The following is a 16,981-nucleotide window of genomic DNA, read 5'->3' on the forward strand; positions in this document are numbered from 1 at the left end:
TTTATAGATTTTTTATGTAAAATAAAACTTGAGTATTCCAAAAAGGTTAAAAAAAAAATGAAAATACTGGTCACCGGCTCTACTGGTTACTTAGGCGCACGACTCTGCCACGCTCTCCACCGTCGCGGCCACTCCGTACGCGCCTTAGTCCGTCGCACCAGTGACCTCTCTGATCTACCTCCAGAAATCGAGCTCGCTTACGGAGACGTTACGGACTACCGTTCACTAGCGGATGCTTGCTCCGGTTGCGATATCGTTTTCCACGCCGCGGCTTTAGTCGAGCCTTGGCTTCCTGATCCATCCCGATTCATCTCAGTAAGCTTGCTTTTGGTTACACGTTTTAAAGTCTATTACGACCAAAAATCGGAGAGATCATGAGTTCTGGTGGTGATTCTGAAGCTTAGGTCAACGTTGGTGGACTGAAGAACGTCTTGGAAGCAGTTAAGGAGACGAAGACCGTGCAGAAGGTTATGTACACTTCTTCCTTCTTCGCTCTTGGGTCTACTGATGGATCTGTTGCTGATGAGACTCAAGTATGTTTAACTCTAATTTCCTGATTTTGTTCCTTGTGTGTGTTTTATTTGATTTCGACTGCATTCTAATTTGATCTGGTCTTGTGATAAGGTTCATAGTGAGAAATTTTTCTGCACGGAGTATGAGAGATCTAAGGCTACTGCTGATAAGATTGCTTTGAATGCTGCTTCTGATGGTCTGCCTATAATTTTGCTGTATCCTGGTGTTATCTATGGTCCAGGCAAGCTTACTACAGGCAATATGGTTGCTAGATTGGTACAATTCCCTCTACGTTTATTCAATCTTTTCCTTTTTTGCTGATTAGAGTTGCATTGGTGGGATGGTGAAAGTGATGATACGTTTCAGAATTTGATTTCCTTTAATTACAACTCATAGGTAGACTAATCGAAATGTTGTTCTTCTAGTTAATCGAACGCTTTAACGGGAGATTACCTGGATATATTGGCTCTGGGAATGATAGATACTCCTTCAGCCATGTTGATGATGTTGTGGAGGGTCAGATTGCTGCAATGGAAAAAGGTAGGCTTGGTGAGAGATACTTACTCACTGGGGAAAATGCTTCTTTCAAGCTTGTCTTTGATATGGCTGCACTGATTACTGGAACCAAGAAGCCAAACTTTAGCATTCCATTATGGGCAATCAACGCATACGGATGGGTATCTGTTCTAATCTCTCGGGTTACAGGAAAGCTTCCACTTATCAGTCCTCCGGTGAGTTTCAATTGCATTCATTACTTGCCAACATATTATAGATTATCTTATTTGGTATAGAATAATCTTAAGTCGTAGTAATTTGTAATGAACAGACTGTGACAGTGCTGAGACATCAGTGGGCATACTCTTGTGACAAGGCTAAGCGAGAACTCGGTTATAACCCTCGAAGCCTTAAGGAAGGATTGGAGGAGATGCTCCCTTGGTTGAAGAGTTTGGGCGTCATTCGATACTGAAATTAAAATTTCCCATCTTTCAGGTATTTCCAAGAATAATAATTTCCCTTGTACCCTATGTTTGTTCAGTATGATGACTACAGTTTTACTTTTCACGTTTACAGTTTTAACCCAATCGATTAATTTCTTACTAGAAAACTGCTTTGGTTCAATCGTGTATGTCAAACAAATGTGGAAAACTTCATATGCAAATGCGGATAATAATATCTTAAGAACTCGAATTTCACAAAAGTCATTTATCATGGTTCTATTGCGTATCTTCGCACGGATTTTATAGTACGGTAAATTTCAGAAGCTTGTGGGAGCTGCATTTTAAGAGGCTGTGAGTGCAAAGAGGAAAATGTATATGTGGGAATATCACATTTTATGTGCCAAGAACTATATATATGATTTAAATCTAGAAAATATATGTTCAGAAGATAAAATATACTGAGTATCCGTGTAATCTGGTCATGGTGCTTTTGTTCTTTTAGTATATCCATTTTATTGTAGCTGCATGGCCGTTGGTAGTCACACTTCAGTTTATGCTGTTCACAGAACAAATAAAACAGAGGTCAATTAGATGATTATTTAGTTAGAAGCTCTCACAATTACACATGTCACCGTAATAGATCAATAGAAACTCCAATATGCCTACCTGTTACAGTCCACGGTCTTAGAGAAAGGAACTCCCAAATTAACACCACATTTAGCAGGGAGTTGTTTGGCATAATCATCATTAATACCAGGGATTGTATTAGCTACACTCTTCAAGCAATTGCAAGCTACTTGTCTATCGGATTTCGCAGGAGCAGCAGCTTTTAGACTATTAAGTCCGTTGCAGCACATTGCAGAAGGAGTTCCCCCAGCTTTTAGATAAGGCAAACATTGTGCTAAGTACATGTTTACCTGCGGACATGCTATGGCTTCTCCATGATACGCAGTCACCATTAAAATTGTAATAACAAGCAGTAACACTGTCCGGGTTGCAGTAGTAATGTTCCTCATCTTTTGGTTTTGTTGACTTATTGAGTTTTTAACAATTATGTTTTGATTTGTTTTCTCAATGAATTGTTTTCTCAATGAATTGTTTTCTTGATCTAGTGTATTTTATAAGGAGGGAGAAATCTGAAGAAATAAAATGTCATCTAACATGTGATTGAAGTGACAAAGCTTTTTGTAAGTCATGTATTTAGAGTGGGTGTGGAAGTTGAAAACTTGAAAAGATAAAATAGCTTTATGTGAGAGAAAATAGCTTTATGTTGTTTATGAAAATCCAAAACGATGCAAGACTTTTGGGGTCTCATATGTTCTAATATAATATACTGTGCTAAAGGCCACTAATTTCATTCAATAAGGTTTTGTTACTTTTAACCTTAAAATAATGTCGAAAGGCCGAATAAAAAGCCCAAATAAAACCCAGAAGGTGACTCTGAGCCCGTTCTTCACTCTCTCTTCTTCCTAAGTAAAGAGTGTTACTTCAACAGAGTTATTTTTTTGTTTTCAACTTGTTTCTGCGAATCGAAGAAGATGGAGTCATCAGTAAAACCCAATCCGTTTCTCTCCTTCTCCTCTTTCCTTCACCACCACTGTACGCGTCTCAGTTCCGACCTCTCCGCCCGAATCGAAGACACCAAACGATTCGCCGAAACCCTAGCTTCTCGACGTTTCTCTCTTCCTCCTCCCCCGCCACCGTTCGCCTCCGTCTCGCAATCCAAGTCTGGAACCCTTTCGACGACAACGACGACGTTGAATCCATCTCTCGTTGCGAAAGCTCTCGCTGGCACGTCGGTGTTTACTGTCAGTAACACCAACAACGAATTCGTTCTAATCTCGGATCCTACCGGCGACAAGTCTATTGGTTTGCTCTGTTTTAGACAAGAGGATGCTGAAGCTTTTCTTGCTCAGGTTCCCCCTCCCTCTTTCTTGCTTCTTTGTTCCTTTCCACATAATCGGAAAGTATCTGAGCTCTTAATTCTCTTATAAACCCTTTTTTTTTTTAATTATAGGCGCGACTTCGGAGAAGAGAATTGAAAACCAGTGCCAAGGTTGTTCCCATTACTCTTGACCAGGTAGTTCCTTTTTCCTTATGATCATCATTTTTGCTTTAGAACAATGTGGAAGCCATTCATTGATTCATCTAGTTTAGGGACATTATATTGGAACTTATGAAAACAATCAATATTTCTTGGGGGACTATTTCTCTATCTCTTACGAGATTATGTGATCCGGGAGGTTCAATCTAAGTTAACTTGTTCATGTATAGCCTCGTTTTAGTGGTTTATAATATGGTAATACTGTAGTTAATACTCAGAAAGGGCGTTTGAAAACATGAAGTCGAGATTGAGTTCTTAACATTTTTAAAAGTTATCTCTCTCAAGAAGTAGAGCATGAAAGGATGCAAAGAGTGGTTTGCATTATTATCATCGGTTCTAATATTTGGCTTGGAACTTAACTCTACATTAGGGTAAATTTGTATGTTATAGAATGATCCTCGTACCTACATTCATATCCATGAAGTTTAAAGAGAATGGACTTTTGACAGGTGTACTTGTTAAAAGTTGAAGGGATTTCATTTCGTTTCTTGCCAGATCCAATCCAAATAAAGAATGCATTGGAGGTTTGCTCATGCTAAAAAGTTTTTCAATCATACAGTAGTTCTCAAACACCTATTTTTCAGTTCAATCTTATCCTAAAGCTATATTTTTCTTGCGTCCCAGCTCAAATCCTCAGGTAATAAGAATGGGTTTGATGGAGTTCCGGTTTTCCAGGTAAATTGTTCAACATGTTTTCTGTGTTTCTATATACCAATAAAGATTCCTTATGTTTTGGTGTTTTTGTTTTGTTTTCTGTAATTGTGCATCTCTGCAGTCTGAGCTTCTTGTTGTGAGGAAAAAGAATAGACGTTACTGCCCTGTGTATTTCAGTAAGGTTGGTTAGTTTCTTCTTGCACATTAGAGAATACTAATACTAGATCTCTCAAAAGCCAAAACAGAGGAAGGTATTGCTTTTGCTAACAAATCAAGTTCTCCCGTGACCGCTTTCAGGAAGATATAGAGAGGGAACTTTCCAAATATACGAGAGCATCAAGAGGAGATCAACAAATTATGGTAATGATTCCTACTTACATTGTATTTTAAATAGGCCACTTAAGATAGAAACACCTTGATATAAAGACATGTGGTTTACTACTAGATACTAAAAAGTGGGAGTAGCTCGTAGTTGCATTGGCATCTTATGTAATTTCTATCATTTCTGTTGCTTCCCTGTTCTGCAATCCTATGCTTTCACACATCATGTTATCAGATGACGAGGGAAAAAGTAAAGTATTAGAAAACTGTAGAAAGAGCGGAATTCAGATTGTACACACCCCTTGATAAATCTATGAGTTAAAATGAATTCCAAGCTTTTGTCATTATCAAAGTTGCATATGATCTAACTTCGCTTACCTTCTTCAACATGGAACTAATCTTGTCTTTTTCAGGTTGGGAGTCTGGAAGATATATTGAGAAAGATGGAGGTACTCACTCATGTTCATTGTTTTAAGAATCCGAAAAGTATGAATGCGGAAAAACCAGCAGTAGTCTAATAAGAATCTGAAATGAATAATTGTACAGAGGAGCGAGAAGAATTCAGGTTGGGAAGATGTAATATTCATTCCGCCGGGAAGAAATTATGCACAACACATGCAGGAGGTGATCAAGGAGTAGTATTAATATGATGAGAGAAGACACAATGTGTGTATTTTTTTTAACTTGATAAGAACAGCTTCTTTTGAGTTTTTGCAATATTATCATTTACCCAAAGAGCTCCCTCCAAACCGTTCAAATAACTTGGTTTTTCTTTAACCACTTGACACATATAAACGTGTATATTCATGGATCTTTCATACCAAACCGTATAAAAATTAAGGTGTAATCCATCTTTCATTAGATTAAAAACAGCCTAATTTAAATCAAAGGAGGTTGAGGCACCTAAATGGTATGTTGGTTTCGGCTAATGATTCATTAAATTTGGTTGACATACGATGATTACTAAACTATGATGTCTTACCATTCCTTATTTTCATTTTCTTTTTTTTCTCATCATAATCGCTTTGTTGACATCTCAGCTTAAAATCTATGATAGTTTGATTGAGACGAACTAATTATTATTACTCATTCAGAAAGAAAAATAAAATAATAATAATTGAAGTAAGAAGAAGAAAAGGAGATGAGAGGTTGTTTGAAAAGCATTGATCCTTTCTGCAAGCGTAAGTAAGCGATGTTGACAGGAGAACTGATAAACATGTTGCTTGCTTGACTTCTTCCGTCGTATTTTTCATTCTGACGACTTTGCCTATCTCTCTTACACCTACTAATAAATTGTATTACGACTTGCGAGTTTTTTAAAATTCAAGTTTATTTAACTCTTACGTTTCCAAACAAACAAAAAACTAGGTTTAGGCCTATATTAGCAAGTCGATTCTGGATGTTCACGTCGTATACTTTTAAATAAATCGTGCTACGAAAGTTGAAGTCTAATCGATTAGTGTTAAATTTATATGATTTTTACATATTACCAAAACAATATACTAAACTGTAATACGATATTGTTTTTTCTTAATTTGATATTGAAATTTTACACAAAAAAAANCAAAAAAAAAAAAAAAAAAGTTAGACCTACCAGTGTTTGCAATTTTTGAAATTTAAAAAGAAAACAAAAAAAAGAGAAGAAGATTATTTGGTGTTTTAATTTCCCCAATAACTATGCATGTTCCATCTTGGAACTTTTATCCCATAAAAGTTCTTAGAAGCATCATTATGATCTTTTGTACCAACTAGGTTTTGAAACCCACGCGTAATATATTTTGATGACGGTAGTAAAATATTATCTTATAAAAAATTTAAATTAGTATTAAGGAAAAAGTAAAATTTCAGATAAACAATTTTCTGAAATATAAAAATCATTTGTGTTATAAAATCAAATCTGATAAAAAAATCATGAATTTAACTCGTCATCCAGGCGAGGCGAATTAAACTGATGACCTCACACATCCTAAACCATTGCTTTGACCACCAGAAAAACAAAACAATTTTATCATCGTGAATTTAACTCGTTTTCATATTTAATTGATCGCTACCACCTATGTTTTCGTGTTTTTTATTCAATGTTTTCTTATTCTTCATATTCTTTCTTATCATTTCTATTGTCAAATTTTGTGGTAATCCTCATCATTACTTTTATCGTCTGCTTCTTCGCTATACTCTTTTTCTTCTTCATCCTCGTCAACTTCTTCACATTCTTCCACTAAAAAACTTTTTTTTACACTACCACACAACTTGTTAATCCATCAAACTCCAAGAACAAAATCATTTCTTTTCTCATAAAAATAAAAAAAAATAAGATAAAAAATAAAAAATTAATGAAAGAATATCAACTCATCTATAAAATCATACACAAAAATGTGTTTTACAACTCAAAAGAAATAAAAAGCACAAACGTAGATAAATAAGATAATTTATGTTTTACATAAATAATTATAATATTTTAAACTTTTAAAAGGTTTCGAAATATAAATTTTGAACCTTTTAAAAAGTTTCAATATTTATAATATTTTTAAACTTTTAAAATTTTAAAATTATAATATTTAAAAACTTTTTAAAAGCTAAGAACTTTTAAAAGTTTCAATATTTATAATCTTTAAACTTTTAAAAAGTTTCAATATTTATAATATTTTAAAATTTTAAAATTTTAAAATTATAATATTTAAAAGCTAAGAACTTTTAAAAGTTTCAATATTTATAATATTAAAACTTTTTAAATTTTTAAATATTATAATATTTTTTTTTGAAACTTTTTAGAGTTTGAATTTGATTAAATAAAAAACTGGATCAAACCGAATATACTTTTAAACTTGGACGCCTTATAAATCAAGCTTTCCTGCTAATTCGTTGTTGGAAGCATATTAATCTTATTTATACTGGTTTTGAATCATTGTCTAAAAATTTTCTAGCCGATGTGGGATTTTGTACATAGTTCTTTTATTTCCATAAATTTAAAATTTTCCTTTTTCTAAAAAATTCTGGAAATTTAAAAAATGTTAATGAATGACATGTCAAATCCTGATAGATTGTTTAAAATAATTCTTAATATAGAAAATTCAGGAATTTTTTAAAAAGTTAATTAGTAAAGTGTCTAATCCCTATTGGTGGTTTTAAATCCTAAGTGGACGCCTTTAAGAGCTTATAGCTTCTACTTTTTATCAGTATAGATTTTTTCAAAAGTTATAGTTGGTATAGGGTTTTGTGAACAAAATTATAACAGAATTTATTTCTAAACATATATTACATCGCATTTCAAAGCTCATGGAAATGTATATTTTATTATGTTCCTTCGATGAACATTTCCTTAATTTTATTTGTTAGTTCATTTAAAAATGTATACATATGTTAATTAGTTGTTGTAAACAGCTAGAGCGCATTCACGATTTGCCTCTACTAAGTGGTAACAACAATTCTATGTTCTGGACTGGAGCACCATACCATTAATAGTAGTATCTCCAAATGACGGTAGTGAAGCCCTTTTGGGTTGTGCATTGGATGAAATTAAGTGATATAATATCCATCCTTAAGGCATCCGTATGGCAAGGCAAACTCAAGTCAAGGGTGGTTTTCTATTATTAATAGTTCACTTTACATTGTAATTCTGGTCCCACATTTTGAAGTTGATCAAGGTGAGAGAGAGCAAATACGTAACTTAAGGCATACGTATGGCAAGGCAAACTCATATCATTATGTGTATCCCATCCACCAAAACTCGTTGGCGACATATCTTTGTTTATTAATAACCAATCAGGCTTGTGTTTGAGTAAAGAAAATCTTTTGACACACGTCCAATGAAACTCTTCTAGACGTCTTACTCAAAAACTCAACCTCTCCGTATATAAAGAATAAATCCTCCACACAATGTCCCTTAAAAACCTTTGAACATTTTGATTTAGGAGTATATATATATATATAGGAGATGAAAGAGAAATGTTTGTCTTTGAGAAACGAGAGGACGATAATGAAGATGGCACCATCCAAACCCGTACTGATACGCTTCAATCTAGTCTTGTTGGCTTTCTCTTTTCTTCTCTATACTGCCATTTTTGTCCACCCTTCTTCATCGGTCTACTTCAGCAGCGCAGCTTCCTTTGTTGGATGCTCCTTTCGTGATTGCACTCCCAAGGTAAGGTGAGTTTACTTTTTGCTTTGATATATATCGGGGTAAGTGTTATGCTCAAAGTCATACTAATTATATATTTATATTGCTATTTGATCAGGTGGAGAGAGGATTGAAGATGCAAGAACTCGTTGAAGAGAACCAAATAAACAGGAGAGATATGCTAACCGCTAGTAACCAAACCAAGCTGGAGGCCCCAGGCTTCATGGAAGAGATTTTAACAAGAGGGTTAGGGAAAACAAAGATAGGGATGGTGAACATGGAAGAATATGATCTGACTAATTGGAAACGTTATGGCGAAGCGGTTCACATACATTTTGAGCGTGTCTCTAAGCTATTCAGATGGCAAGACTTGTTCCCCGAGTGGATAGATGAAGAAGAAGAAACCGAGGTTCCCACATGTCCTGAGATACCGATGCCCGATTTCGAAAGCTTAGAGAAGTTGGATTTGGTTGTAGTGAAGTTGCCTTGTAATTACCCTGAAGAAGGGTGGAGAAGAGAGATTTTCAGGTTGCAAGTGAACCTAGTTGCGGCTAACTTGGCAGCCAAGAAAGGGAAGACGGATTGGAGATGGAAAAGCAAAGTCCTGTTTTGGAGCAAATGCCAACCGATGATTGAGATTTTCAGGTGTGATGATTTGGAGAAGAGGGAGTCAGATTGGTGGTTGTATCGGCCTGAGGTGGTTAGGTTACAACAGAAGCTTAGTTTGCCAATCGGATCTTGCAATCTTGCTCTTCCTTTGTGGGCATCACAAGGTAATCTTTATAAATTAAGCAAAAGTAACTAAACTATAAGTAAACCACGCAAAACTAAACAGAACATTAAGATGAACCGTATATACAAATAACTAAATTATGATGAAACTAAAGACTTTTTTGTCTTTATCTTATTTTAATATATTTAGACTATATTATTAGCAAATTATTCACTCGTTTGTTTTTGAATTTGGATATAAAATAAAATTCCGAGTCAAACTAACCAAACAGAACATATAAGTCGAACTGAACTTGAAATCGAATTAACCGAGTTTTGTGGCGAAAGCGTAAAAATGATCTATAGTCGACACTCGAAAGTGTGTCAGAAGAGCTATGAAGTGAATAAGACATTGTAACATAAAAGTACTTTGCTTCCGTGAAATTGATGTGAAAGGTACCAACTTTATTGTGTAATATAAAAGAACTCGATACGTTTGGTTACTTTGCTTATAAATGATTGGTGTGTGTTAATTAGATTTGTTAGTGGTTGTGTTTTAGGTATGTCTTTTAGCTAACCACCAAATACTATGAATTGTGACACAAGCTACCTTACATGTTTAATTTACGGAGATATTAGAATATCTTAATTAATCATCTTTTCAAAATAACACTATTCATTTGGTAGATTGAATTAGTTAGCTAAATGGCTTGTGGTCTAAGAAAACGAATGTCATCGAGCAAGGTTAGTGATAGTTTATATGCTCTTATATTAGAAAACTAGGATTAAACCCGCGGTATACCGCAGAATAATATTTTATAAATTATACTTTTTCTGTCTCGTCTCACATAGTTTGATGTTTTAGAGAATTTACTTTGTCTCTCAAAAGTTGATTTTCTGAATATTTTTAATACTAAAAATATGGGAAAGTGAAAAAGTGGAGGAAAGTCACTAAACTAAATCATTACACAGATATATGAATGACCACAAATAAAAACAAATAAATTATAAGAAAAGATAAATAATAAAATAATTACATTCTCTCTCTTAATATGTGTGAAAAGTCATAAACATCAAATTATGAGGGATAGATGGAGTATATATATATAAATTTATCTTATAATCATATTTATATTTATGTAAAATCTAACTGTTCCATCACATGGCCTACAATATTATGAAATTATGTAAACTTTAACCCGTTCAAATTTTAAACAGCAATCATAGTTTTAGTAGTGTTAAAATATTATATATATAAATGCAACTATACAATTACTTAAATCTTAATATATATAATTTGTTCTAGATTTATGATTTCTACTGATGTTAAGTAATTAAGATTTAGTATGTTAGATATGAATTCTTCATATCCCTAAAGGCCTAAACTCTCCAATAGAACTCAAAATAAAATCCGAAATTATTGCAGCATATGTGTAGCATTACATTTAGCCTTTGTGGATTTACAACATTAAATACTGACTATTATTTGGATTATTTAATTAGCTTTGTGCAAGTGATAAATTTCACAATATATTATAGTTACCATATACTAACTAACTCGTAATCACACGTTTAAACAGTTGGGTTCAACTATTTAACCCATTTACCCAAACAAAAACACGCGGATTCTATACTATTTGAATGGAATTAAATTCAATTTCTTACTTATTCCCTAATTGTCCTTTTTAATTTTAATTATTGTTTTCTAAATGCATAAATTGAATGGCAATTGATGTAAATAAAACCATAATTTTGGACATTCTTAATTTTGTACTCCTCTTTTAATAGTATTATTATTATTAAGATATTCAACTCTTTAATTTGTGTATTTGTTTGTTTATCAACTAATTACTACTTACTAGATACGGTTGTAAATACGATACTTCATTTTTCCAATCATAAAAATGCTATTTCGCCCTTACATCATGAGTTTGATATAACAATTTATCTTTTGCTGAAAAGAAAAAACAAAGATTTATGCACAGTATGATAGTAATTACTTAATACATTTTAATTTAAAAAAAAATGAAAAGCAGGTGTGGACAAAGTGTATGACCTAACAAAGATAGAAGCAGAGACAAAACGACCAAAACGTGAAGCTTACGTAACCGTCCTCCACTCTTCCGAGTCTTATGTATGTGGTGCCATAACTTTGGCTCAGAGCCTCTTTCAAACAAACACCAAACGCGATCTCATCCTTCTCCACGATGACTCCATCTCGATTACCAAACTTCGAGCTCTCGCAGCCGCAGGATGGAAGCTTCGACGGATCATCCGAATCAGAAACCCGCTTGCCGAGAAGGACTCTTACAATGAATATAACTACAGCAAGTTTCGACTGTGGCAGTTGACAGATTACGACAAAGTGGTCTTCATTGATGCTGACATAATCGTCCTACGTAGCCTTGATCTTCTCTTCCATTTCCCTCAAATGTCAGCCACCGGGAATGATGTATGGATATTTAACTCCGGCATCATGGTCATTGAGCCTTCTAATTGTACGTTTAGTACGATCATGAGCCAACGAAGCGACATCGTTTCATACAACGGTGGAGATCAAGGGTAAGTTTTTTTTTGAATTATAACTTTATATTAAACAAAAAAAAAAACATATATGTTTACATAAGTTGTGTTGTTACATATGTTTTCAGGTATCTAAACGAGATATTCGTGTGGTGGCACCGATTGCCTAGACGAGTAAACTTTCTAAAGAACTTCTGGTCGAACACAACCAACGAAAGAAACATCAAGAACAACCTGTTCTTCGCGGAGCCCCCTCAGCTCTACGCGGTCCACTACTTAGGTTGGAAACCATGGCTTTGCTATAGAGACTACGACTGCAACTACGACGTGGACGAGCAGTTGGTGTACGCCAGCGACGCGGCGCATGTTAGGTGGTGGAAAGTGCATGATGCCATGGACGAAGGGTTGCAAAAGTTTTGCAGGCTGACGAAGAAGAGGAGGACTGAGATCAATTGGGAGAGAAGGAAAGCAAGGCTTAGAGGTTCCACTGATTACCATTGGAAGATCAACGTTACTGATCCAAGACGACGTCGTTCTTATTTGATTGGTTAATTTTTTTCCCTATTTAGACACGATATTTAAAGATACCATTACTTTCCAATTTGTCCCTTCTTCCTATTGTCTATGAGAATATTACAATTCTTTTGAGCTAAATTTTCATCTTTATTTTAAAACTCGTGTTTTTAACTAAATTTTTATTTGGTCCTTTTTCATATCCACGACGAGACCATGTACGCATGTGTATTCGTGCTGTGAAAACCATCCCATGCGACCATACATGCCATAAGTGATCGAACTAGACATAACTATGTTGACATGTTAGAACTGAACTTTCGAATTTGCTAAGAGAGGTGGGCGCGTGAGTTCTACTCGCGGCTCTCTCCTCTCTCCTCCTTTCTCTTCTTCTGATCACAACTCCGTGCACCGAGTGAAGGTTCCTCCGGCGATTCCGGCGTTGAAGAGGAACTACTGGTCCATGGCGCTTCATCCGTAGTCCATTGCACCTACTGATGAGGTCACCAGATCGAAATCAAGGGAGTTTGTGGCGAGGAGAAGCTTCCGCAGGACAATTCCGGTAAGAGCTCTACCGGCGGCGTGGCTTTGCGGTTAGAAGAAGGTAGTTCTCGGCGAGGAATGAGAAAGATACGGCGGTTAGATCTGAACGGCTGGAGACGCAGGAGGTTTTGTCACGGCCGGTGGTTTGACGGGGGAGGTCTACCGCCGGAAAGGCAAGGCTAAGCCACCGTCGATGGCTGTTTAGATCTACTCCCTACTGCTCTATCTCTATCAGACTGAACCATGGCTTCCGGATTGTTAGATCGGTTTTTTCTTCCTTCTCTTCACAACTCTACGGTGGCGGGATGGTGATGGTCCTGTGTCACCTTCTCTGTTTGACTCCCGTCTTCCTGGCTCGCCGGTGGTCCTGGGCCGACGAGTATCCGCAACTTCGTGGGAAGGCGGCTGCACTAGGGTTCTCCTTTGCAGATTAGGGTTTCTGGCTTATATCGGTTAGCTACCGGTTTAGTTTGATATACCCAGGTTAATTTTGGTTTTTGTTATCTGGTTTGGTTTGTTGTAATCGAACTGGGCGCTAAGGAGATAATTGTATGGGCCTATTCCGGAAATAGCCCATTGGGCATATATGTTTATAAATTGAAAGTCTTTTAACAAAAAAAAAAAAAAAAAACTATGTTGACATGTTGTAATAAGTTAGAAAAATCAATATCGAGTGTGTAATATACTGGTTAATATTTAAGAACGACTTTGTGGAATGGCGGACCTAGAAAATATTTTTAAGAGGGTCAAAAAATATATTTAAATATTATTATATATTTAATTATTTATTAAGATATATTAATTTATTTAATTAATATTACAAAAATTAATAGTTGAATATAATATTACAAAAATGGTATACTAAATAGTTTTAATTAATTCATGTAACATAAACATCACAAATTAAAGTCTCTTTATATGAATTTGTCTTGTTATTAAAACAAAGAAAATTTAACTACAAAAAGCCTCATGGTGTGATGGTGATAAGGAAAAAATAGCTTTAAAATAAAGATTTGAATTTAAAAACAGAAATTAATGATGAGAATTATTAAAAAAAAAAAGGAAAAAGCACCGTTTCTATGGGAAATAATAGGAATTATGAAAATTGAAAAAAAAAAAACATTAATGGAAACATAAAAAGGAAAAAAAAAAAAAGCCAAACGGGATGAACTCAAGAATAGAGTCAATGAGTTGTATTTTCAACCAAATAAGCTAAAGACCTTTAACGATTTATACAATACAAATTTTAGTTTTTATATTTTACCGGGGTCAATTGACCCCCTTCCTCTCACCGTGGGTCAGCTAAGTGCAAAATTATTTTTCATTACATAAGATAGAGTTCCATCCTCACCTACCATTTCTCCTAATAAGTCATTAGTGTTATAATGATGAGTTTTTGATTAGAGATCTTTTACTTAGTACTACAATGATGAGGACTGTTTGATATGAGTCTTGCTATATTATAGTGAGTTTACGTTTGATGACTCTCTCCCTACACTTGGATTATTCTAATCATGAGTTTATTTGGACTAATTGTTGCAATATTATAACATGTGTTACGAGTTTTGATAAAGTGTCAGTGAGTGAGATGTAAACTTTGTCACATATTTAGATCGATCTAAATAGGTGACTCCTCAGAAACGATGTCTAAAGAGGTCATCAATATTACTTCTCCGTGTAATGAGTTTACTAGATCTTTTACACGGGAAGTCATATTGATGACTTCTTTAGACATCGTTGTTGAGGAGTCCTATTTAGATCGATCTAAATATCTGACAAAGTTTACATCTCACTCACTGACACATAAGTAAATTCTCTCTCGCGTTATTTATATTTAGTATTGACTTGTGTTAAAACGAAGTTACAAGTATGGGTTAAATCCTTATATGTGTTAAAACCAAGTCAAATGTGTTAAGATATGTGTTAAATCCTGTATTTCTTAAATCTTGATATGTGTTAAAACCAAGTTACGGATCTGAACTTAATTAATATGTCCTTTAGGTACTTGTACTAATCTCTGTTGATTTGTGCGTTTATTTATTTTTGATCTTTTGATCTGAAATTAGACTCTTGCTTGATATGAACTTAATATGTCCTTTAGGTACTTGTACAAAAGAAGCAAACCGATGTGAAAGAGAACCAAATACAAAGCAATGAAAACAAAAGAAGCAAGCGGATGTGAAAGAGAAGCATACAAAAACAAAACAATGACAACAAAAGAAGCAAGAAGCAAGCGGAAGAGAAGCATACAAACAAACCTAATAAGAATGAAACTATGAAACTCTCCTTCTTATCCTCCGATACACTGTTTTACAAGACTAGAGCCACCGGCACATCACCGATTCATCAACTCTATCTCCCAAGCAACACATATGTCACTTCTACAATTCACAAATAATGCATAAAAGAATTACAATGACTGTTCTCTGTTTATATACCAATGTCTTCGGTCCTTTGCACGTGCTTCTCATGTGCTTATCAATACTCCCCCCTTTGAAAACAGCTTGTCCTCAAGCTATGGAAAAAAAAGAAACCTAATGAACTGTGTGTAGTATCATCATATCGCCCTTTCCCAGCTCTTTCTCCACAGCTTCTTGCTAAAAGATGTCAAAATATGTTGTCTTGCAAGGTTTTACTATAGGCAGATGTTTCCCTGTTCAAAACGTTTCGCTAGTTTGTATTTTGAACTTAAAACCACCATTTCTTGCAAAATTTTCTCCTCCATAATCCTGAATGGCCCTTTGAATCTGCTCCAATGCTCTTTGAATGATAGAATCATGCTTGATCATCATGTAGACGGGCTGCTGCGGATTTGTTGGGGTGATTGACAGAGTCAACAACATAGATGCAAAAGTTGCAGGTTGAATGACTTGCCCAATCTGAGACCACCACACATCAATCTGTTGTTCGATTTGGAACTTGTAAACAATGACGAGTCCATGCTCTTTGTTCTGTCCCTTGTCTCTCCAACGATGCCACAAAGAAAAATACCCTCTCTTGTCAACAGTTGCAGCAGAGCAGGTGCCATATGTAACATCACTTCCACGTGAATTCTTGTCAATTATCAAGACTGCTTGTAGTTCCTTAGATTTCCATTTGTGCTTTACATCGGTCTCACCAAAAATAAGCTGTGCTAATATACTTAGATTCACTTTGGCAAATGTACTATCCACACGTTGTTCCATTCTATAAAGCATCCCTGCAACCGCTACGGTTTCAATTCTCATCTTGTAGGTAATCTGCTGCAGCAACACAATATCACTAATAGATAGTCCCTGCAAGCCGTCTCTTGTTCCTTTCGCATCTGCAACTATATCTAGAAACAATAGTTGTTCTGGTGCTAAATTTTGTGCCTTCAAACTGTTCTTGAACTTGAACATCCATGACTTAGGAAACTTGCTCATCTTTAAGTTGTACCCTCTAAAAGATACTTGATCGAACACTTGGTAGCCATAAGGGTCCATCTCGCTACCATACACAATCTGAAACTGAGCCGCAACATTTCCATCAAAGAACAAGCTCAAATCCGTGTTTGTTAACCTCACCTCAACTTCTTGACTCTTTGGCGATTCTTCAGTAAAGATCCATGCTACTTCATTAAGAGCTTCAAAGATTGGATTCTCAACGTGCTTTTCCCCAAGTTTTCTATTTGCCAAAACTGAATCCATTCCAGAAAATCCTAACTGAAGAACACTACGGCTAGGTTCCAAGTCAGAGATCAATACCTGATGTTGCGTGTTGAATTGATTCTGGACCAACGATTCTTTGTGAAAAATTGCTTCTTCACTGTGAATTGTAACTTTTTCTGCAGCAGAAGTTGCTATTGATACACATTCATTGGAAACAGCCAAACCAAATGTTTCTTGAATGGCTTTCTTCTCCTGACGCGAGCCTTCCTCACTGTGAATCATATCAGCCACCACAAATTCTGGTTCAACACTCCTGTCAGCCTCTAGATCGTCTCTTTGCTTCTTGATGAATTGTTGTATCTTACGTTCGTTCTCAAGCATCATCCTCATTTTTTCAGGATCGTCTCTTTTTCCA

The 16,981-nt window shown here is 35.2% G+C and overlaps 4 protein-coding genes across 9 annotated transcripts; 3 read left to right on the forward strand and 1 right to left on the reverse strand.

Moving 5' to 3' along the window:
* On the forward strand, positions 17 to 2,562 carry LOC104716825 (putative dihydroflavonol 4-reductase). Of its 5 annotated transcripts, none has more exons than XM_010434272.2 (6): positions 17 to 315; positions 405 to 533; positions 625 to 789; positions 939 to 1,244; positions 1,340 to 1,503; positions 2,269 to 2,562. In XM_010434272.2, the coding sequence occupies exons 1-5, from the start codon at positions 58 to 60 to the stop codon at positions 1,478 to 1,480; spliced, it is 999 nt and encodes a 332-aa protein (XP_010432574.1). In that variant the 5' UTR covers positions 17 to 57; the 3' UTR covers positions 1,481 to 1,503; positions 2,269 to 2,562. The 5 variants fall into 5 exon arrangements, with proteins under 5 accessions (XP_010432574.1, XP_019086838.1, XP_010432575.1 ...); XM_019231293.1 differs by lacking the exon at positions 2,269 to 2,562 and adding an exon at positions 2,176 to 2,248; XM_010434273.2 differs by lacking the exon at positions 2,269 to 2,562 and adding an exon at positions 1,615 to 1,711.
* LOC104716824 (non-specific lipid-transfer protein 11-like) lies at positions 1,811 to 2,492 on the reverse strand. Its single transcript, XM_010434270.1, has 2 exons — positions 2,118 to 2,492; positions 1,811 to 2,007 (listed from the first exon to the last, which is right to left on the reverse strand). Exons 1-2 carry the CDS (start codon positions 2,465 to 2,467, stop codon positions 1,998 to 2,000), a joined length of 360 nt encoding a protein of 119 aa, XP_010432572.1. The 5' UTR covers positions 2,468 to 2,492; the 3' UTR covers positions 1,811 to 1,997.
* Positions 2,938 to 5,291, forward strand: LOC104716827 (protein TIC 22, chloroplastic). The gene is made up of 8 exons (XM_010434274.2): positions 2,938 to 3,367; positions 3,469 to 3,531; positions 4,005 to 4,079; positions 4,180 to 4,230; positions 4,331 to 4,390; positions 4,507 to 4,569; positions 4,944 to 4,979; positions 5,077 to 5,291. The coding sequence occupies exons 1-8, from the start codon at positions 2,990 to 2,992 to the stop codon at positions 5,167 to 5,169; spliced, it is 819 nt and encodes a 272-aa protein (XP_010432576.1). The 5' UTR covers positions 2,938 to 2,989; the 3' UTR covers positions 5,170 to 5,291.
* LOC104716828 (UDP-glucuronate:xylan alpha-glucuronosyltransferase 2) lies at positions 8,465 to 12,535 on the forward strand. Of its 2 annotated transcripts, none has more exons than XM_010434275.2 (4): positions 8,465 to 8,671; positions 8,766 to 9,420; positions 11,395 to 11,920; positions 12,010 to 12,535. In XM_010434275.2, the coding sequence occupies exons 1-4, from the start codon at positions 8,465 to 8,467 to the stop codon at positions 12,431 to 12,433; spliced, it is 1,812 nt and encodes a 603-aa protein (XP_010432577.1). In that variant the 3' UTR covers positions 12,434 to 12,535. The 2 variants fall into 2 exon arrangements, with proteins under 2 accessions (XP_010432577.1, XP_010432579.1); XM_010434277.2 differs by having other exon boundaries at positions 8,587 to 8,676.

The sequence above is a fragment of the Camelina sativa genome, chromosome 10 (assembly GCF_000633955.1).
Source record: "Camelina sativa cultivar DH55 chromosome 10, Cs, whole genome shotgun sequence".
NCBI lineage: Eukaryota > Viridiplantae > Streptophyta > Magnoliopsida > Brassicales > Brassicaceae > Camelina > Camelina sativa.